General features: G+C 44.3%; 1 protein-coding gene and 1 long non-coding RNA gene across 6 annotated transcripts in view; one reads left to right on the forward strand and one right to left on the reverse strand.

The window, feature by feature from the left end:
- LOC142759548 (uncharacterized) overlaps positions 1 to 14,769 on the reverse strand; it is a 121,437-nt gene extending 106,668 nt beyond the window's left edge. Inside the window, exon 1 of one of the 3 annotated variants that reach the window (XR_012883149.1) lies at positions 14,306 to 14,769. This is a non-coding gene — a long non-coding RNA (uncharacterized LOC142759548). Of the gene's footprint in view, positions 1 to 11,354; positions 14,136 to 14,305 lie in introns of those variants that run through there. The other 2 variants (XR_012883147.1, XR_012883148.1) reach the window with 2 other exon arrangements.
- Positions 14,167 to 21,802, forward strand: PTMA (prothymosin alpha). 3 transcript variants are annotated; one of them, XM_075861830.1, is made up of 5 exons: positions 14,167 to 14,253; positions 18,178 to 18,252; positions 18,714 to 18,804; positions 19,341 to 19,414; positions 20,836 to 21,802. In XM_075861830.1, exons 1-5 carry the CDS (start codon positions 14,182 to 14,184, stop codon positions 20,884 to 20,886), a joined length of 363 nt encoding a protein of 120 aa, XP_075717945.1. In that variant the 5' UTR covers positions 14,167 to 14,181; the 3' UTR covers positions 20,887 to 21,802. The 3 variants fall into 3 exon arrangements, with proteins under 3 accessions (XP_075717945.1, XP_075717947.1, XP_075717946.1); XM_075861832.1 differs by lacking the exon at positions 14,167 to 14,253 and adding an exon at positions 14,793 to 14,840; XM_075861831.1 differs by lacking the exon at positions 14,167 to 14,253 and adding an exon at positions 15,042 to 15,249.
- Positions 21,803 to 23,498: the final 1,696 nt, after the last annotated feature.

A 23,498-nucleotide genomic window follows, 5' to 3' on the forward strand; every position in this document is an offset into this window, starting at 1 on the left:
TATGTTTTGATTTTATAAATTCCATAATTTGGCTTTGTTTATTTGTTTGTCATGAGTAACTAGTGGAAAACCATAATACACAACAGTTTTCACAATTAACCCCTTAATACCGAAGGTATTTTAAACCTGAATGACTAAGCAATTTTTTTTAAGTTTTTCCTTAGTCGCATTCAAAGAGCTATAACTTTATTTTTGCGTTGACCATAACTTTTTTTTTATTTTTCTGCTGACATATCTGCATGAGGGCTTTTATTTTGCAGGGCGACTTGTAGTTTTTATTGGTACCATTTTGGAGTATATACGACTTTTTGATCACTTTTTACCAGATTTTTTAGAAGGCAGGATGAACAGAAAACAGCAATTCTGGCATTGTTTTTATCTTATATCTTTACGGCATTCACCGGTTGCGGGTTATTTAATGTAATCGTTTTATAGTTGGGGTCCTTACGGATGCGCCGATACCAAATTTGTGTAACTTTTTTTTACTTTTTCATATTAAAGCATTTTGTGAGGTTTTTCTATTTTGTTTTTTACTTGGGATTTTTATTTATTTATTAGAAACTTTATTAAACTTTTTTGTAGTCCAACTTGGGGACTTCACTATGCGGTCATTTGATCACTTTTATAATACACTGCTATACTTCTGTATTTCAGTGTATTATTGTCGGGCAGTGTAAAACTGACAGGCATCCCTTAGCATGGCCTAGCAGGCATTCACTAAAAGCAGACATGGGGGCCTGTGTTAGGCCTCCGGTTGCCATAATACCATCCAAATCTCGAGATCGCATTGTAGGTTTGCCAATGGGGTGAGAGAGGGAGCCCCCTCTCTCTAAAACCTCTGAGATGCGGTGGTCATTATTGAAAACCGCATCTGAGGGGTTAAACGGGTGACTTCAGGAACAGAGCGCCCGATTCGCAGGAAACAACTTCTGAAGTGCCACCGTGAAAAGGCGGTGCTTTAGAATAAATACCCTGAGCGGCCACCGTAAAAAGTCTATACGGTGGTCGTTCAGGATTTAATAACACAATTTTAGAACCATCTATGAATTCTTATGAAGCCTTAGGCCAGGTTCCCAGTAGCGTAAAAGCTGCGGAATTTCCGCAACGGAATCCTGTGCGGAAATTCCGCAGCATTTACAGTAGCAGCAAATTTAGAAAATCTCAAGCCCACGCTGTGGAAAGAAAACGCAGCGTAAACATCAATAAATTGACATGCAGTGCGGACTTTAACCCCTTAATGACCAGCCTATTTTGGACCTTAATGACCAAGCTATTTTTTTATTTTTTCAATCGTCGCATTCCAAGAGCTATAACCTTATTTTTGCATCGACATAGCTGTATAAGGTCTTCTTTTTTGCGGGACAAGTTGTACTTTTTAATAGCACCATTTTTAGGTACATATTATTTATTGATTAACTTTTATTAACTTTTTTTTGGGGAGGGAATAGAAAAAAATCTGAAATTTCGCCACTCTTTTTTGCGTCCTAAATCTACGCCGTTTACCGTGCAGTATATAACACTAACTTTATTCAGCGGGTTGTTACGATTGCAACGATACCAAATTTGTCTAGTTTTTGTATGTTTTACTACTTTTACACAGTAAAAACGCTTTTCTTTCAAAATTATTTGTTTTTGTGTCTCCATATTTGAAGAGCCGTAACGTTTTTATTTTTTCGCCGATGCGGTTGTATGAGGGCTTTTTTTTTGCGGGACGACTTGTAATTTTTTTACGGCGTTCACCGTGCGGGTTAAATAATGTAATAGATTTATAGTCGGGGTCGTTACGGACGCGGCGATACCAAATATGTGTAACTTTTTTACTTTATTTTGTTTTTTTAATAGTAAAGCATTTTGTAAGGGGAAAAGCTGGGTTTTTCATTTTTTTTTCACATTTTTTTTTAAATTAACTTTATTAAACTTTTTTTTCACTTTTTTACTAGTCCCATTAGGGGACTATAATATGCGATTCTGCGATCGCATTTATAATACACTGCAATACTTTTGTATTGCAGTGTATTACTGCCTGTCCGTTTAACACGGACAGGCATCTGCTAGGTCATGCCTGCGGCATGATCTAGCAGGCATTCACTCCAGGCAGACCTGGGAGCCTTTATTAGACCCCCGGCTGCCATTAGAGACACAGACACTCGGCGATCGTATCGCCGGGTGTCGGTGGGGGAGAGAGGGAGCTCCCTCCCTCTCTCCAAAACCACTCAGATGCGGTGCTCGCTATTGAGCACTGCATCTGAGGGGTTAAACGTGTGAGATCGATACTAATATCGATCTCACACGGCAGAGCAGGGACGCTCAGCCCTCAGCTACCTCTGGCAGCTGAGAGCAGGGAGATCTGACAGCTCCCTGCTCTGTTTACTTATTCCGATGCCGCGACGTAAAAAGTCTATGGCATCGGAATAAGGCCCGTTAGTGACCGACGTAGAAACACGATGGGCCGGTCACTAACGGGTTAATTCCGCAGCATGTCAATTTATGCTGCGTTTTATTTGATCTTACGTTGCGGGTTTTCCCCATTTAATTAAATTCAGATCCAAATTCCACACCAGAAAGCCAAGTGTTGTGACTTTTGCGGCGTAATCGCAGTGATGACGCTAAAAAAATCGCAACTACAGAAATGAAAAAAATCATACTTATCCAGAACGCCCTCCTTCTTCCTGCAGTCCGGCCTCCGGGGATGAGGTTTCATCCCATGTAATCGCTGCAGCCAATCACAGCCTGCAGCCTCACATGGCCTGCAACGACATTGTAGGAGGCCGGACTATGCGCAGAGAAGACGGAGGGGGTAAGTATGAGCGCTTTCTTCCACAGCAGAAATCCAGTTAGAAAAACCGCACCACAACGTGGTGCCATTTTTCAGACGGAATGTACTGCGGGTTCCAGGTTGGACATGCTGCGTGATTTTTACACAGCGTATCCGACCCGTGAGAACCCGGCCTCATGCTTTCGGACGTATAGGCAGATTCACCAACACTAGAGTTTTATATGCTAGTCTTAGTTTGAAACCTTCATGAGTAAGATCAAATAATATATTAAGAGGCGCACGCCCCTTAATAAATTAGTCGCATCTTGTGCGGTCAGTGCACTAGAAAATTAAATCTATGCTCTATTTCTGCTATAATTTACGCCAATTTCTGGCGTAAATGCATCGGGTCAGGTTGGCCCTGCCCCTTCAGGTTAGCCACATCCACTTTAGAAAAAGAAATCGCAAGAGGTGGAAAACCGTTGCAAATTGTTGCGCAAATATGGCGTAAACTTGTAATAAATTCCACTATTAAGTCAATAAGGCTTGAATTATTGCTTGTGTGTGGAGTTTAAGGTGCAATGTCTCACCACACAGAAATATGGCCCAACCCTTCTGGACCTCAAAGATCAGTGGTTCTTAATACAGTGTCAGGGTTCCGTCAGACCTTTCCATCAGGGGAACCTATGAACGGAAACCAAACTGAAACCATAGCTTTCCGTTTGCATTACCATTGATTTCAATGGCAATGCTTCCGTTGCAAAAAGTTTCTGTTTGTCTCCGTTCTGTAAAGTTTCCGTTTTTTTTTGTGTGGAATCAATAGCGTAGTTGACCGTGCAATTGATCCTGCCAAAAAAAAACGAAACCTTACAGAAGGGTCTGAAAGGTCTGACGGAACCCACGAACGGAACCCCAACGCTGATGCGAACAGGCCCTTAACCTATGGGATCCCCCCATAGCCCTGGTCTGTATGCCTCTTTTTATTCTGACTTGGTTACAGTCTATATGTCTTTACTCCATGGGTGACATTGCTAGTAGGCTATATCTGAAGATAAACATGGGCAGAGGTGTAGCTAGGTTCTCCTGCACCAGGGGCAAAGATTCAGATTGGCGCCCCCCACCCCAACTTCTTTCCCGACATCTCCTTCCCCCTCGCTGTGTTTGCTTGCTCTACCAATCAATGAGGTGTAATTTTTTTTTACTATTTTTTTTAATGTAACTCTAGCATAAAACTATTTGTACATTTTGCAAGCGATATAGTTCTATAAGGGAGTTACCATAACAATAAATAAGAAAATAAATTAAAAAAAGAGGCCACATACAGCCCTTTGTAGATAATGCCACACAGCTTCCTGTATATAGTGCCACACACAGCCCCCCCTCTTGTATATAACGCCACACAGCCCCCTGTAGATCGCTCCACACAGACCCCCATTGAAAATAGGGCCACACAGCCCCCCCTTGTTAATAGCGCCACACACAGCCCCCGCTTGTAGATAATGGCACACAGCCCGGTATGTAGATAGTGCCACACAGCCCCTCCTTGTAAATAGCGCCACACTGACCCCCTTGTAAAAAGCTCCACACTGACCCCCCCTTGTAAAATAGCGCCACACTGCCCCCCCCTTGTAAACAGCGCAACACAGCCCTCCTTGTAAAGCCCGCTGCCCCCTTGTAAATAGTGCCAAACACAGCCCCTCTTGTAGATAGCGCCACACACAGCCCCCCTTGTAAACAGCACCAACACAGCCCTCCTAACACTCCCCCCCCTTGTAAATAGCGCCAAACTCCCCTCTTGTAGATCGTGCCACACACAGCCCGCCACCCTCCTTGTAAATATCGCCACACTCCCCACCCCTTGTAAATAGCGCCACACTGTAAATAGAGCGGAGAGCGGTAGCCTACCTCTACCACTCTCCGCTCTGCCTGACGTGACTCACCAGAGGAGGTCATGCGGCGCAGGCAGCGGCGGAGTTTCTTCTGACTAGGGTCGGTGACAGCCCGGGAGTGGACCAGTGAGGTCAGGTGACAAGTCAGGTGACTGGAGTGGTCCACTCCCAGGCCGTCACAAACCCCAGTCAGAACGCCGCCGCATGAACTCCTGGCTCTTCCTAATGCTGATCGCTGCTGCTGGTGTCCAACATACAGGGCGCCTATCAGCAGCGATCAGCTGCTCTGCCACAGCGCCCCCCTTCTCTACCACCTAGTTGTGCCCGGGGCACATGCCACGCCTGCCCCCCCCTAACTACGCCCCTGCCTACTTGCCACCTCTTTTTGCACTATTTGCCGGGGTTCTATGAGGGGACCCAGCTTTGTGGGTAATATGTATCCTTTATGTATTTTTTACATGTATATCTTTCCAACAAATAATTGTTATATTTGATATTAATATGTGTGTGTGTGTGTGTGTGTGTGTGTGTGTGTGTGTGTGTGTGTGTGTGTGTGTGTGTGTGTGATTCTTGTATAGGTGTTTATTTTTCTCTATCACACAGTACAGTGTATGGCGCTATATGCATATAATGGCCCAATTGTTCCAGTAGATGGTATACAAATTATTACCTGTCACAAAGGTGCTTTTTCGCCCATTAAGGCCCAGTTTACAGAGTTTTTTTTATGCTGATTTTGACACGGAAACCGGCTTCGGAATCACCGCCAAAAAAGCGTCCGAAACCGCCTCCTATTGATTTCAATGGCAGGTGGAGCCGTTTTTTTTTCCATGGCGGCTTTTAGCTGCTCGCAGTAAAAAAACACAATGTTTAAGATAAATAAATAAAAGTTTTAAGTAATAAAAACAATAATTGTCCTGTTTCTCTGATCAGGTCCATTATAATTAGAAAAAAAATGAAAAAAACTATACATAATACATATCGCCGTATTCGGAGTGGCCTCAACTATAAAAATATCACGTTATTTTTACCGCACTGTAAACACCGTAAAAAAATTAAACAAAAAACAATGACAGAATTAATTCACCCCATTATTACATCATCCCATTATGCCCTGATGCACTCTGCCCAGCTTACATATACCCTGATGTACTCTGCCCAGCTTACATATACCCTGATGCACTCTGCCCAGCTTACATATACCCTGATGTACTCTGCACAGCTTACATATACCCTGAGGTACTCCGCCCAGCTTACATATACCCTGATGTACTCTGCCCAGCTTACATATACCCTGATGTACTCCGCCCAGCTTACATATACCCTGATGTACTCCGCACAGCTTACATATACCCTGATGTACTCCGCCCAGCTTACATATACCCTGAGGTACTCCGTACAGCTTACATATACCCTGAGGTACTCCGCCCAGCTTACATATACCCTGAGGTACTCCGCCCAGTTTACATATAGCCTGATGTACTCCGCACAGCTTACATATACCCTGAGGTACTCCGCCCAGCTTACATATACCCTGATGCACTCTGCCCAGCTTACATATACCCTGATGTACTCCGCCCAGCTTACATATACCCTGAGGTACTCCGTACAGCTTACATATACCCTGAGGTACTCCGCCCAGCTTACATATACCCTGATGTACCCCGCCCAGCTTACATATACCCTGAGGTACTCCGCCCAGCTTACATATACCCTGATGTACTCCACACACAGCTTACATATACCCTGATGTACTCCGCCCAGCTTACATATACCCTGATGTACCCCGCCCAGCTTACATATACCCTGAGGTACTCCGCCCAGTTTACATATAGCCTGATGTACTCCGCACAGCTTACATATACCCTGATGTACTCCGCACAGCATACATATACCCTGATGAACTCCTCACATATTACATATACCCTGATGCACTGCGCCCAACTTACATATACCCTGATGTACTCCGCCCAGCTTACATATACCCTGATGTCCGCACAGCTTACATATACCCTGATGTCCGCACAGCTTACATATAGCCTGATGTACTCTGCACAGCTTACATATACCCTGATGTACTCTGCACAGCTTACATATACCCTGATGTACTCCGCCCAGCTTACATATACCCTGATGTACTCCGCACAGCTTACATATACCCTGATGTACTCCGCACAGCTTACATATACCCTGATGTACTCCGCACATATTACATATACCCTGATGCACTGCGCCCAACTTACATATACCCTGATGTACTCCGCCCAGCTTACATATACCCTGATGTCCGCACAGCTTACATATACCCTGATGTACTCCGCCCAGCTTACATATACCCTGATGTCCGCACAGCTTACATATGCCCTGATGTACTCCGCACAGCTTACATATACCCTGATGTACTCCTCACATATTACATATACCCTGATGTACTCCGCCCAGCTTACATATACCCTGATGTACTCCGCACAGTTTATGTAAAGGATCTGCCAGGCACAGCTTCGGGGTTAACTTCCAGAGGTAATCAGTCTTCACCTGAGTCTATCTCTCTGAGACTGACTCCAGCTTCCACCACTCAGGCTGGCAGGCTTAGGAGTGGGAGAGCCTATCGCAGCCTGGCCAGACTCAGCTAGCTCGCGCCCTCTGTCTATTTATACCTGCCTTTCCTGTTCCTCCTTGCTTGTGATTCTTTCCGTGTGGTTTCCTGGCCCAGCTACAGCTCCTAACAATTTGATCCTGCTCCATTCTGACCCTAGCTTTCTGACGACTCTTCTGCTCTGCGTTTTGTACCTCGTGCTCTCCTGGTTTGACTTGGCTCGTTCACCACTCTGTTGCAACTGCCCCTTTCCCTTTGCTTTATATTCCCTTGTATGTTTGTCTTGTGCACTTACTGAGCGTAGGGACCGCCGCCCAGTTGTACCCCGTCGCCTAGGGTGGGTCGTTGCAAGTAGGCAGGGACAGAGTGGCGGGTAGATTAGGGCTCACTTGTCCGTTTCCCTACCCTTATCATTACAGTTTACATATACCCTGATGTACTCCGCACAGCTTACATATACCCTGATGTACTCCGCCCAGCTTACATATACCCTGATGTACTCCTCACAGCTTACATATACCCTGATGTACTCCTCACAGCTTACATATACCCTGATGTACTCCGCACAGCATACATCTACCAATGTACTCCGCCCAGCTTACATATACCCTGTTGCACTCCGCCCAGCTTACATATACCCTGATGTACTCCGCACAGCTTACATATACCCTGATGTACTCCGCACAGCTTACATATACCCTGAGGTACTCCGCCCAGTTTACATATACCCTGATGCACTCTGCCCAGATTACATATACCCTCATGTACTCCGCAGAGCTTACAAATACCCTGATGTACTCCGCACAGCTTACATTTACCCTGATGTACTCCGCCCGGCTTACATATACCCTGATGTACTCCGCAGATTACATATGCCCCCACATTATAAACTGAAATAGCAGTAAAACCCTAAACAAAACTACTACCAAGCAAAATCTACACTACAAAAGCCAAATGGCGGTCCTTCCCTTTAGAGCCTTGCTGTGTGTGCAACTAGTAGTCTATGACCACATGTAGGGAATTGCCTTAGTCGTGAGAAATTGGTTTACAAATGTTAGGTGGCTTTTTTCCTTGTGAAAATGAAAACATTCAACTTTTTAGTGGAAAAAATGTTGATATTAATTTTTACGGCCTAAATCCAATAAATTCTGCAAAAGACCTGTTGAGTCTAAATGCACACTATACCCCTAGATAGATTCCGCAAGGTGTGTAGCTTCCCAAATGGGGTCACTTTTTTGGGGCTCCTTCTGTTTTGGCCCCGCAGGGGCTTTTGACATGTCACGACACCCAAAAACCATTCTAGCTAAATTTGAGCTCCAAATGGCGATCCTTCCGTTCTGAGCCCTACCAGTGTGTCCAAACAGCAGTTTATGAACACTTATGGGGTATTGCCGTAATCGGGAGAAATAGCTTTTCAAATGTTGGGGTGCTTTCTCTGCTTTATTCCTTGTAAAAATTTTAAATGTCCACGTTTTTTCGGAAAAAATTTAGCTTTTTCATTTCATGGCCTAATTCCACTAAATGCGGCAAAAAAACCTGTGCGGTCAAAATGTTCCCTATACCCCTATATAAATTTCTTCAGGGGTGTAGCTTCTCAAGTCCCTTTTGGGGGTTTCCACTGATTTGGTCCTGCAGGGGCTTTGCAAATGCGACATGGTGCCACAAATCATTGCAGCAAAATTTGAGCTTCAAAAGCCAAATGGTGCTCCTTCCCTTCTAAGCCCTGCCGTGGGTCCAAACAGCAGTTTATTGCCACATATGGGGTATTGCTGTGCTCAGAAGAGGTTGCTCTACAAATTTTTGGGTGCTTTTTCTCCTTTAGGGTATGTGCACACGATAACTGCAATTACGTCTGAAAATACGGAGCTGTTTTCAAGGGAAAATAGCCCCTGATTTTCAGACGTTTTTTGAGCAACTTGCGTTTTTCGCTGCGTTTTTTTTACGTCCGTTTTTGGAGCTGTTTTCATTGGAGTCTATGAGAAAACGGCTCCAAAAACGTCCAAAGAAGTGTCCTGCACTTCTTTGACAAGGCAGTCATTTTACGCGTCAAACGCGACAGCTGTCAAACGACGACGCGTAAATTACAGGTCGTCAGCACAGTACGTCAGCAAACCCATTCAAATGAATGGGCAGATGTTTGCCGACGTATTGGAGCCGTATTTTCAGGCGTAAATCGAGGCATAATACGCCTCGTTTACGCCTGAAAATAGGTCGTGTGAACCCAGCCTTATTGTGAAAATGTAAAAATCTGAGCTAAAACAACATTAGAAAAAAATTTAGATTTTCATTTTCACGGCCTAATTCCACTAAACTTGGAGTCAAAATGTTTACTATACCCCTCAATAAGTTCCTTGAGGGGGTGTCGTTTCCCAAATGGGGTAACTTTTTGAAGTTTTCCACGGTTTTGGTCCCACGGGGGCCTTGAAAATGCGACATGGCACCCAAAAACGATTGCAGCAGAACTTGAGTTCCTTAATAAATTCCTTGAGGGGTGTAGTTTGCCAAATGGTGTCTTTTTGGGAGTGTTTCCACTGTTTTGGCTCCACAAGACCTCTTTAAACCTGACGTGGTGCCTAAAATATATTCTAATAAAAAGAAGGCCCCAAAATCCTCTAGGAGCTCCTTTGCTTCTGAGGCCTGTGCTTCAGGCCATTAGCATATTATGGCCACATGTGGCATATTTCTAAAAACTGCCGAATTTGGGCAATAAATATTGAGTGCATTTCTCTGGTAAAACCCTCTGTGTTACAGAAGAAAATGTATTACAAAATTTTCTGCAAAAAGAAAAAAAAAAGTCAATTTCACCCCTAATTTGCTTAATTCTTGTGAAACGACTAAAGAGTTAACAAACTTTCTTAATGCTGTTTTGAATACTTTGAGGGTGCAGTTTTTAAAATGGCATTATTGCCTATCAGTGTACAGATCTAAAGATCACAAAGTAAAGTCCCCTAGTGGGAGAAAAAAAAGAAACAAACATAATTGGAATCGCGCATCCGTAAAAATCTGAACTATTACAATATATCATTATTTATCCCGCACGGTGAACGCCGTAAAAAAAATACGTAAACGCCAGAATCGCTATTTTTTTGGTCACCTCGTCCCACAAAAAAAGATGGAATAAAAAGTGGTCAAAAGTAAAAAAAACACCAGTTGGGCATTAAGTAATTAGCATAAATCTAAAATTGCTCATAAATTGCTAAAAAAATGATTGTTTTTCAAAATAAAAACCACTGCTGTTCTCTACATTACAGCGCCGATCAGATTATGTAGGAGATACGGCACTTATAATGTGGTGACAGAGCCTCTTTAAACTGGAAATGTAAAAAAAAGTAGCAACCTATAAAGTACAGGGATTACACACCTTAAAATGTGAGCGCATCCCCAAACCTAATATTTCCTGAAAGCAGACAACATGGCAATTGCGTAGTTGTGCTGCTGACTTGACAGTTGTCCAGAAGACAGTCATTGACACCCTCCACAAGGAGGGTACGCCACAAAAGGACATTGCTAAAGAAGCTGGCTGTTTTGGGCCTCATAGAGTCCCTTACCGGGGTATAAAATGGTGGCTACAAAAAGTTGCGGGAGGGGGCAGGGGTTAGATGCAAGCTACCATTGGCTCTGTGGAGGGGCAGGGCGGAGACAGAGGACAAGGGGAAAGACTATGGGGAGAAGGCTTAGGCCCCTTGCACAGGGCCGTAGCCTTAATCCCGGTCCATGATTACGGCTACGGCCGGCTGCGGACAGTCACCCACATTTGCGGGCCGTGCTCCCATTATAAAGTATGGGAGCATGGTCTGTAAAATCAAAAAATAGGACATAAATATACGGGAAGGTGTCCGTGGGCAATAGAATTGAATGCATCTGTACTTTGAGCCGCAATTACAGTTCGTAATTGCGGATCAAAATTACGGCCATGTGCATGCGGCCTAAGAGAGTGGAAAGCGGTAGGGGCGGGAGTGGGGCCAGGGGGTATACGCACCCTGACATGGGCTCTGCGGTGGGGCAGGGAGGAAACAGGTGGGCAGGGACTCTGTGGGAGGCAATAGGTGTGAAGGAGGGCAACATAAATAAAATCATTGCACTAATGCTGCTGCTTTTACACAATAGAGTCACACACCAAGTTGCAGTGCAGGCTCTACGATCTTCCACCGCCACGGCACGCCTGGCTAAAGTCTTTACCTCCTCACACGTGGCACCTGTGAAGACACCAGCTCAGATGACAAAACTGATTCAGACCCCCGACCACAAAACGTAAATTCAGACCCCAGGCCCCTACATGAATACACTCCTCAATCAGACCCTCAAATTAATTCAGACCCCTAAATTAATACAGACACCAGACCACTAAATGAACAGACCCCAGAACAGACCCCTGAATTAATACAGACCCTAAAGTAGACCGCTAAATTAATTTACCCCCCAAAGTATTTCAGACTGCCAACCAGACCCATTAATTAATTTACACCCCAGACTAGACCCCACTGCCAGAAAAAAACAAAAAAAAACTCAAACCCAAGACCAGAATGTACTTATCGCTCCCGGGTCTTCTTGTCTCCACTTCCGGCCGGTGCCTCTTCTCCTTTGTGCGCCTCTTCACTTCTGGCACCTCACGATCCTGACACTGGAAACCTAATGTCAGTATATTGTGTGTGCGGCGGAGCATACAACACGTCATGACATTGTATGCACTGCCACACACAATGTTCTGTCACCAGCCAGCGTCAGTCAGGGCCCCACAAATAGTTTGTTTGGAGAACCGAATGAGCCCTGAAAATAATGGAGCCTATCCCTTTCTCCAAACTACAAATTTTGATGATCGGCGGCCGGGCACCTTTTTTATTTTCGCGGCTGGGCCCTATACGCCAGTACCACGGTTACTGCACTGGTGGGGGCCCTGCTTAATATGGCCATACGTTAGTAAATTTGAACAGCTGAACAATTGCGGACTCCTTGTTCGTAGTCAATTGAGGTGGAGTTGTAAAACAGACATGTAACTATTTATCGACGAAAATATGGAAATCGACATCTACGTGAAATCTTTTGGGGGCGGAAAAATACATAGAAATTCCTTTATGATGTCAGCCTGGATATGGCCAGCGAACGAACGCATATGGTCTGTGGCTTTATTGTGAAGAAACGGTAAACCTCGAGCACATGCTCTTATCGCTAGTCTCAACAGTTTAAAATTATTTGAGTCCCAAACAGATTTCTGGGGTTGTTTGTTGCCTGAAAAATGGCCGACAATTCTATAAACCTGTCCTTTTAGACGGTCAAAATCACTAGTGTATGGTCTTCTTTGGTCCAATACAGAATTATATTGTCATTACAGAAGAGCTGCAGAATATTGGTCCAACTGCTGTACTGTAATTGAGACAGCGGAATAGTCTATGGCCACAGAGGTGACTTTAGAAAAAGTAGAATATTAATCAGGCATTTTCTTTAGTTGTATTTTAGTAATCGCAATTGTGCACAGCATCAGTGAATCCACGGCCCTGGATAGAACTAATCCGTCAGGTGGACAAATCCTCTCCCTGACCTAATACTTTCCAACCAGTTTCCTGACTCACATATTAGCCTGAACTCCATGCTCCTCATCCGTACTCCGTGTTTTACGAACGACCCACACTGAACATTACATATGATGGGCATTGCCTTTGACCAATAAACAGCCGCAAAGCGTCAGTTCAGTGTTCGTTCTAAGACTCAGACCAATCACAGAGCTTCTAGGCGTGGTTAGCCACAAACACCGCTACGCCACCAATCACAGGGAAGAGCCTCTAGTGCCGTCACGCTTATTGACTCCTTTAAAGCTCCATGTTGTGTGTGGCACAAACGTCGCTGTTTATCCGTTGTTTTCGTCGACGTTTTCGGTTAACCGAAGGCTTTTGAGGGCAGTTTCTTTGCGGGTTTCTAATTTACCCGGCCTTTTATATGCATTGTTGATGAAATGTCCCACTTGTAGGTGAAAGTTTGCGGCTTATTTGAAGAAATATGTGACACTCGTTTACGAAGCGCCATATTAGTTGTGGCGATTTCGTTCTACTTAATTAGAAGTCACACTGTTTATCGTGAGCTTAGTACTATTTTGACTTTTCACCGGCGGGCCATTTGGTATTACAACGTAGGAAGACGTGAGGAAACGCCAGGAGTAAAGAACTTGGGTTTTTGGACATTTTCGCGGGATATGTGTGAGGCGGCAGTGATCTTAGCGGAAAAGGGAGGGGCTATCTTCTTCAGCCGTTCAGTTAATGAGATTAAAAAATAAATAAATAAATATATATATATACATACATACACACAACGTGGAGCACATAAGAGGGTTCAGAGAACTATGCTGTTGTAGATAGTGAACACATTTAGCTCGTTTAACGCCGGGTAAGCCAATATACTCAACAGTATATAACCACTGATCGTGGCGGGCTATTTAACTCATTCATGACCGGTACATAAATCCTAACGTTCAAAGCTGTCTACTCCCGACGTCATTGCCAGGTTGAGGCATTTTCTCCGATATCTGCAGGATTCGGGGAAGAGACTTGAGCGCATAGCAGCTGATCAATCAAATGCATGTTATTTTCTAAAATGTGCATTACATTTGTGCTTCAGACGAGAGAGCATGAATACCCGCAACATTTGGCAGCTCAAATTGGATCGGTTATAATGCATCGAGAAACACGTACAATAGGCTCATGTTTGAAATCGTGTCAGCGTGATCTGTCTGTTGAAACCTAGCGGCAGAGCGCGGTACTGCAACCACCTCCCTGTAACTCGGCACTGAACGGGTTTGTGGGAGGGCGGTGTGGTCCGAAGAGATGACAGTTTGAGGGGAGGGTTAATGTCGAATGGAAAATTTCCACTCAGTCGGTCCTTTTACCTGAAGAGTTAAAAGAGAAAAAAAAATAAAAATTCCCTCGCAAACTGAGCATCGTGCGGCAAGGTTACTCATGTGCGTAGTCAGGAATACGTACCGCGCACGATACCTGACAAAAACGTATGAGGGGCTTGTTGCCGCTGTGGTAGGAATATTTCTTGTAGCAGTAATAATTGAATATCTTCCGATGAATTTACCTAAAGTTTATGCGTCTGCCCCGGAGTAGCCTGCGTCTAGAACTAGTGGGCGGCCGGTGAGCCGTCCTCCCTGTTACCTCAGGCGGGTTCGCGCACAATTAGATTATCATAAATCACACAGACAAAAATTGCTGCTTTTATCCGTGACCACTGCGCGGCTCGACTAGATCGTGCGATGCAGCGCCCCATACTGGAGACAAGTGCCAATTGGAAAGAATTGTATCGCTTACAGTCTAACATAGTACGACTTTTATCATAAATCTTGATACGTGCGCCTCTCGTTCACACTACGACAACGCTCAGCAGTCTGCGCAGAGGGCAAGTAAATGCCCTGGGGGCATGTTTCACAATGTAAAGGGGTTGCTCTTATTCTAGGCGCCCTTCTTTTTTTTTTGTGTAATTTTGCACACGCCACTATCCCGCTCCCCCTCCTCCCTCTCCAGAAGAAGGAAAAAAAATCTACTGTTCATTTGCATTGGATTGCCAAAGCTAAGAGCTGCTAATGCTAAGCTTCTGCGCATGCCCCGTAGACAAGGTAAGAGGCGCAGCGGTCATTCCTGGTACTGCAGTTTAGAGAAGGAAGGCAAACAAGCCCCCCTCCCCCATTGTTTGAGCTCGGACGAATCAGGCGCCGGATATGCCTCACCCCCCCTCTCTCTGGGGCCATTAACCAATTAGGAGGCGAGAAGCCGGTGCCTTGCTCCTCCCACTAATCTATATTAAAGTCCCTGGCGCCGCGTGAGTCCTTCACTGGCAGTCACTATAAAAAATAAAAAAAGCCATCTTTGCATTGTTCCCGCACCAGCCTCCCCGCTCCTCCAAGTCCCCGGGATCTACCTGCACTTTTCTTTTTTTATTTTCTCCATCTATAGACTAGATTATATTTTATTCCATTAACCATGTCAGACACAGCAGTGGACGCCAGTGTAGAGAAGACAACCAAGGTAAGTGAGCTTTTGGGCTGCACAGTGTTAGCTTTGTGTAGTGTGTGTTGTATGGGGTGCCGGGCTGTGCTGTCCCCATTGTTGCTGCACCTGCCCAGTGATACTTGGTCTCCGCGGGTTACGGAGAAGTTTGATCCTGAAGTGGGCTCCGTGTTCGTGGAGAGGATGATCCGTAAGCCCGGTAGTCCGGGCTCGTTAATCATTACACGGCTAGGTGTCAGAGATTAGATGAAGGATTCTACCTGCTCCGGTGTTGTCTGTGAGTAGCACTCTGCTGGAGCTGGGTACCAGATGTCTTGAATCCCAGGCTTGCCTACTTGAGCGGGGAGTCTTTTCTGGACCCATACGGAGGCTGCGATTTACTTTTTCCTAGGTAAAGTTTAGAGGCTCGTGTAGATGTGTGGTGAGCTGCTGAGGAGCGTCGTGTTCCCGGCCGGTGCCCACGCAGAGGGTGGGTGGACTGCCGTCCTCCGCGATGTGCTGGGATAGATCATAGTACCTGCTTATTGTGTAGACCTGTCACCCCGCTCCATACACTGCTGTCATGACAGATCTGGATCTGGTGGCTAATAAGTCATGATCGCTCTACTGTTAGTGCTGCGCTCTGGGGTGCACCCTTTCGTAACCTTTGTTCGACGTGCGTCCCCCATTGCGGGTGTATTGGGGTGATCAGTCACTGGTCGCCTCTGTATAGCGCTGCTTTTCCTAGATAAGGCTATACCCTCTGTGTTCCGGTGCCAGCAGTGACTGGAGGCTGCCTGAATCAGCACAGCAGGGATGGTTGTAGCTTGTCAGTGTCTGGGAATCTATAGTGATAAGCACGGCTGTGCTCGGTGATTAGAGCGCTCTTCTAGTACCCGCTCTTGTCATTTTTCTGATGACTGGACTGGCATAGGCGGTTACGGCTGGCAGTGCCCTCATGAACGGCGGGTTAGTGTGGTGGGGATGTTAGGAGTATACTCTTTATTGGACTATCTCACGGATTGCAGTGGAAAGTCCGCGGGAGCCTCGATGTTTTAGTAGGGGCATGAGCACAGTGATCCCGTCATTATCGAGCTGTGGCGATATGACAGGCAATGATCCCCGTCCGTGCTACATGGTGTGCGCTGAGATACGTCAGTCCGAATTTCATCCTCCACAATGGGGAGTCGGTGCGATTCCCCAGCGGGGAGAGCCTTTGTTGCAGTGCAGGGGTTAATGAGGTCCCAGCTGCGCGGATGAGTTATGTTGTTGATGATATGGGGGGGGGGATGGGTTCTGCCACTTGTTTGTGTTGTATACAGTTCTTCACCGCGTCCACCGGCTCAGTCCCGGGGGAGACTATCAATCTAAAGGGAGTAAGGGGAGGGGGACAGATGGTAACCGGATTAAGACTTTAAAGGAAGATCCTTTAATTAGGTGGGGGGAGGGTTAATTACTAGCTCCGCTCATGTCACAACGTCTACCTGCGAGAACTATCGCTCTGTAATTTCATGCAAGGACAGTGGTAAATAAGATCGACCTCTTAACCCTTTTAGTAGCGCGCAGTAACGCGCTGTGTGAATGAGGCGCGGTGTTTATCTGGCACATCCCCTCGTAATAACGTGAGCTTCTATAATTTACAGTGTGCAGCTCGTCAATTACTATGTTACCTCGTTTATTCTATACATCATTGTTCACCCCCTGCGTGAAGCCTGTGCGTCACTCACCATAACTGACTTTGAACAGCCTACTGGGAGTTGTAGTTTCTCCTCCTTTTCTCTCCGGGCGTGTCTGCATTAGGGAGTAAGGCGAGCCTAGTGTGAGCGCTCTACAAATCCCGTGAGCCTGTGCGCTTAATATGGGCTGGAATAAGCAGGCACCAGCCAATCAGCGGCTCCGGAACGCTGAATTAGGACATGGGCGGTGATAGAAGCCGGGAATAAGCCAATAGCTGCGTTCTGCAAGGGGCTCCAAATTTGAAATGGTACTTAAAGCGTGCCCAGTGTATTGTACATGTACAGTACCTGCTGTTTGTCAGTGCTGCAGTATATGGGTACGTGTGGCTTTACCCACTTGGTATCGAGGTCTCGATTATCATCCCTGGGGCACTGAGGACTGGTTCTTATATACAGCACCCCGTGATGTATGGGATTATGTGTTCTGCATAAATTGAAGGTCCTAGGTATCCATTTTCACTCTTTTTAAGATTAAGGTGGCGTTCTTGTGAGCCAGGGAAATCCATCAGATTTAGTCTTTATAGCAACTCCGTGGTGTAATGTTTACTTTCTCAAGTCACCCTCAAGATAAAATAACTTGGCAATATCAGCCATATGTAAGTTCATATGCCCTGTCTCGGTAATTTAAAGCCATTTTTTTGAGTGGACGTTTATTTTCCCCTTTGTTAATTGCTCAAGTACTGAAATAATTTTCCTGATCAGCTTTGACATTGCGCTTTAAATGATTGTTTAGCGCCTATTCTGTTTACTATGCCCTTATATGTTAACAAGTTGAATTGTGGTATGACAGTGAGAAGTGAGCTCTGTATGAGGCTTGTACATTCACTGGCCTGCCATCTGGCTGCATTTGCAGTGCCTCACAATTTTTTAATTTGCCCAAGTTGGATTTATCTTCATCCACTGCCCCCTCCTTTTCCCCACAGAGGGGGAAGTTTTCAGTTTGTATATGCAGATTAAACTGCAAATGCCCTTGTGGTCAATCAGTCTTACAAAGTCTATGCAGCAGAAAGTAGGAGTTATATCTAAGTCTGTCTGTCAGGGCATTTTCTAGGTTGGTCAGTTTGGCGGCAGATACCATATAATATCACCACTATTTTATATATATATATATATATATATATATATATATATTAGAATTCCCCCACTGTGTTCTCTAAGATTGTAGTTTGTGTACTTGTACTTTCTAGGCGTTAGTAGAAAATGGGTTTCTAACAGACTTCTCCCTATACAGGACTTGAAGGCAAAAGAAAAGGAAGTGGTTGAAGAAACAGAAAATGGAAAGGAGAAGCCAGCCAATGGAAAGGCAGTAAGTGTGAATATTTCTTCGCAGTCCTCTTAACCTGTTCATCTGAGGTTGTAGTGTGTGCACAGGCCTCTAGAGGGCTCAGAAGTTCTGCCTTATGGTATAATCTATTCACCTGCTAGACTTTTTTTTTTTATGCCGCTTATCTCTTCGTTGTACATAGCCTTAAAATAATTGAAAACGACTGAAAATTGTACTACAATACAATGGTTTAGAGCAGATCTACCCACAGTAAAGCATTCATAAACACCCACCTTCCCTTTTTTTTTTTTTTTTTTTTTTTTTTTAAATTATGGTATTTACATTCAATAGCGTCCTAGCCATACGTTGAATAGTTGGTCTTCTACTATGGAAACATGCCTATAGAAATCTGTTACACGTGTCTGCAGCAAACCTATACCACAAACAAGGGTTGTCAACCTATGTTAATGTCATGTTTTAATACATTTACACCTTTCTTTTAGGAGAATGAAGAGAACGGAGATGATGGGGGAGACAATGATGGAGATGAAGAGGAAGAGGTTGATGAAGAAGATGAAGAGGATGAAGTAGAAGGTACTATTCAACCATTTAAAAGCTTTTGAAGATGCTTGTTTTATGAGAAACCTAAGGGAGTACAGTTAATGCGAGAGTAGAGGGTAACATTGGGGTTCTCACAAACCCCTGAAGTAACAGGTTTAAGAATGGTCTCATGACAGAGGGGGATATAGCATGTACAGCACGGATCCCCTTAAAATGCCATTTGGTCAGAGATGGGCATGATCTACTTAGACATTCTTGTGAAATGCATGTTTTAAAACTTTTTTCACAGCGACCATTCCCTAGAATAGTCTTTCTAGTAAGGATGGGTAAATCTATTATATTTTAACTCCTGCAACAATTACCTAGTTTTATATTAACCAATGTTTGTTTAACTGGGCATCCAGAATGCAATCTAATGTCTGGTCCCCGATTCCACATGCCATCTGCGTTAATGGTGCGACGCTTTGGCAGGAATGCGGAGTCAGGTTGGACAATAAAATGTTGCAATGTGTAATTTAATTCATTCCACCTAAAATTTCTAAATAACAAAACTAGACTTCTTTGGATAGGAGATGATGACGAGGGTGATGATGATGATGATGTTGATGGACCCACTGGGAAAAGAGCAGCAGAAGATGACGACGTAAGTGAGAAAACAGAGCTGTGCATACTTGCTGCATAGACTTACCAGCCATGTTCTACCCTTACATGACTATTCCTAGCAGCAGCGATCCTAAATGGAGCGTCCGACTGGGGATCCACACTGGTGTCCATATGCCAAAATTGGACATACGGATAGGGGTTGTCCTTGTTGGACGCCCTTTAAGATACAGATTTTTAGGCCGAATGCACATGTTGCGTAATACAGTAGCCGCAAAACCTGAGATTCCAGGTAATCTTGTGTCCACACGAGTATTTTTCTGGGACGTAAATTGACGTGCGGTGCGTATTTTCGGAACTGCAGCATGTCCATTTATCTTGCCGTTCCGCTTGCGAATTCCACCCCTGTAGTTCTAAAGAAATACGCAGCAAAACCTGCAGCATGTAAACGCGCCTTGAGGTGTGTTTTATGTTTCGCTGCCTGTTTTCCTGCGCAAAATACGCAACATGTGCATGTAGCCTAAAACAAGAAAATGTATAACTCATCCGTATGTTAACCCTTCAGAACTGGAAATATGTGAGGTAATAACAGGTGTAGACATTTTTCTGGCCTTTTTCTCCAATATTCCCATTGATACATCCTCCAATGACGGCTTACAGGCAGCAATAGTTTGCAACTTTAGAGAAAATCTATTGCCAGAGGCCGCCACCTCTGGCGATTACTGCTGATCGACCAGCCTATTTCTTGAAACTGTTGTCTTTTGTGAGGCAAGTCCGTTCAGAGTGTATTATACTAAAGGGGCACTAAATAAAGTATAATACAGCAACAAAGTACTTAAAGTACTGTTTGAAAATGGTTTTGCTATGCATTTTTTATTTATTTTTTCCCTTGTGTATTACCCTATAAACGGTAGCCACCAAAAGTATCATATAAAAGCCCCATTGTAATTGCACGTTAATAGAAATGGTTTATACCCGTAGCAGTGAAATTACATTTATAGTGTGGGGAAAATGTCAATAGCGTCTTCTATTGGCCACATAGCGGCAACAAAGCGCTCGGGAAGAGGATGACCTAACTATCCTGGCCGCAGTTATGTCACGGGACGGCACTGTGACCGGCCAATTCCTACAGGATCTGCTGTTTGGGGCGGAAGTCTTTCACTATGCGTTCCGATGAGACTCGCATGGAGGAATCGGTCGGTCACGTGACATAATTGCAGCCGGGTAGTTTGGCAACCAAGCGCCCGGTAAGATGACCTGCCCTACGTTTTACCGGGTGCACTTTACTAACTGGGGCCACAATAAAAATAAAAAAATTAGTATCGGCTACAAAAATGTTAGTTTGTTCTTTATTTTGACTGCTACGTGTAAACTAAGCATAGTGAAGTAATTGATTCATGCCAGTTTTAAGTATTCAATGTTACTTTTTTCAGGGATTAAAAAGTATTTTTCTTTTCTATCCAGGACGAAGATGACGTTGAAACAAAGAAGCAGAAAACAGATGAAGATGACTAGAGGGGGCAATTCCCTGTCTCAAAATAAATTCTATATATAATCCTTCTCCACCGCCTCCCCACCCTTATCACGCTCAGAATATGGTCACTTAAAGTGATGCATCCGTCCCACCCTTCACGCAGTCTCCCATGGCCCTTTTCTCCGTCCGTGCACATGACTGCGTCTGAGGCGCAAGTCGACGTGCGCTCGGTGCATTCTTTTTAAAGCAGTCCCTGGTCCTCTTAAGTTGAGTTGACCAACCCTTTCACTGCCAGTGTGGGTTGCATTCACTTGCTGTCCTCCCCAGTTTTGGGGTTCACAGCAGCAAAAAGTGTTTTGCTTTTCCTTTTTAAAATTCTGAAATGGGAACTAAGAAACGCCCTTGGATTGGGGTTCCTATGTTTGTATTTTTTATTTACATTTTATATTTTTGTACATATTGGTATACAGCTGTCCTTTTTTCTGTACCGGGAATCCGGCTGACAGGGTGTGGGGCTTTTAAATTGCACCTGTAGATTTCTGCCAATTTAAACCCTGATGTATTTTAATTTTTTTTTTCTGGGCGGGGTGGCGGTCAGGGTGGAGTTAAGACCATGGCTGTTTCTTCTCCAAGGGGAACAAATGGAGAAATCTTTACAATAAAAATGAAAAAAAAAGTTGTTACAAAAAAAAAAAACCTAAATAAATAAGACAAAATTCCCATATAAGAAAAAAAAAAAATATTCTGATCATTCCAGTAACTTTTTACTTTTTTTTTTTGTTTTGTTTTTGAGCATATTTTTAGCTGTACTTTTAGATGGGTTTGGATGAGTAAAATGGCCAAAGATTTTATTTTTATTTTTTTGTTCTGTCTGAAGTTGCTGTTTACTTTTTGTCATTTCTTGGCCTGGCTGGATGTGTGCGGCAGTATTGTCAATAAAACTGCAGTTTTAATTTGCAGGCTTTCTTTTTGTTCGAACAGTGTGGTGCTTGAGTCTTTTTCTCAATTAAGACTTCAAATCCTATTTGAGTCAAAGAAAATGGATAACCAGGTTGAACAATTTTCCAGCTGACTTTTTTTTCCCCTTAGGCCTGATGCACACGACCGTGTTCGGTCCGTGATATACGGTCCGCATGTCGGCCGCTTGTCCCGGACCGTACAAAGTACAGGGAGCCGGGCTCCTAGCATCATACTTATCTATGACGCTAGGTGTCACTGCCTATCCACGTAACTACTGTCACACACTAAAACATGATTACAGTACGGGACAGTAGTTCCGCGGACAGGCAGTGACCCCTATCGTCATAGATAAGTGTGATGCTAGGAGCCCGACTCCCTGCACTGTGTTCGGTCCGGGACATGCGGCCGACATGCGGACCGTATATCACGGACCGAACACGGTCGTGTGCATGAGGCCTTAGATAAACAGCTGTCGTGGTGTTTGGGAGTGTTCTCTGGCATCGGAAGTGTGCTGTCATTACAGTGCATGTAAAAACTACAGAATTCTTTATAATCCACAGGGCACACTACAACGTGCAAATACGTATTCATTTAGCATTACACTGGGTGTCACTCCAGCTACTAGATTACTTTTTCTATTTTTTTTTTTTTTTTTTTTTTTTTAATAAACTAGGTAGACAGAAGTTAAATACATTCCTTGGTACTGGGCTACTGGATATTTTAGAGTCCCTTCCCCAACCAGTAGGAATCAGTATGTTCTTCAAATTCATACTCCACAAAATAGATAATATTGTGCCGTTTAGGTAATGAGTTCCATATTTTTCGGACTATAGGATGCACTGGACCATAAATTGTAGCATAAAAGAGAAAAAAAAATTCCTGGGTAATATTGAGACAATAGGATAACACAGTGCCCCATAACAATGCCAGCCACCGTGCCCATAACAGCGTCAGACACAAATACAAGATATTGGCAGCAATGAAACTTGTGTGTAAGGGTGTTGCTTGTTCTTCAATTTGGTTGCTAGGTAATTTGCCACAGCGGGCATATATTAAAGTGTAGCTAAACGTTTGACAAACTTCTGACTTGTCATAGTGACATGTCAGAAGTTTGTATTGGTGGGGGTCCGAGCACTGAGACCCCCACCAATCGCTAGGATGAAGCAGCTGAAGCGCTTGTGAGCGCTAAGCCGCTTCGTGTCTGTTCACTTTATCCGGAAAGCCGATGTAGCGGAGCACGGGCTCGTAGACTTTCTATTGAGTCCGTACACTATACATTGTTCGGCTTTTTCTGGAAATAAATGTATCGGTGTACGGACTCAATAGAAAGTCTATGAGCCCGTACTCCGCTACATCGGCTTTCTAGATAAAGTGAACAGACACGAAGCGGCTTAGCGCACACATGAACTCTTCAGCTGCTTCGTTCTAGCGATTTGGTGGGGGCCTCGGTGCTCGGACCCCCACCAATACAAACTTCTGACATGTCACTATGACCTGTCAGAAGTTTGTCAAACGTTTAGCGACACTTATACATAAGCCAAGAATATATTCCTGTGGCTTTGACATGACTTTTAAAAAAATGAGATCTCCTATAGAAATAGTTCTAGGAACATTTTGTATGACTGCTTTTTTATGGAAAGAAAGTGACTTAAAGAGGCTCTGTCACCAGATTCTCAAACCCCTAGCTCCTATT

This window comes from Rhinoderma darwinii, chromosome 4, assembly GCF_050947455.1.
Source record: "Rhinoderma darwinii isolate aRhiDar2 chromosome 4, aRhiDar2.hap1, whole genome shotgun sequence".
Classification (NCBI taxonomy): domain Eukaryota; kingdom Metazoa; phylum Chordata; class Amphibia; order Anura; family Rhinodermatidae; genus Rhinoderma; species Rhinoderma darwinii.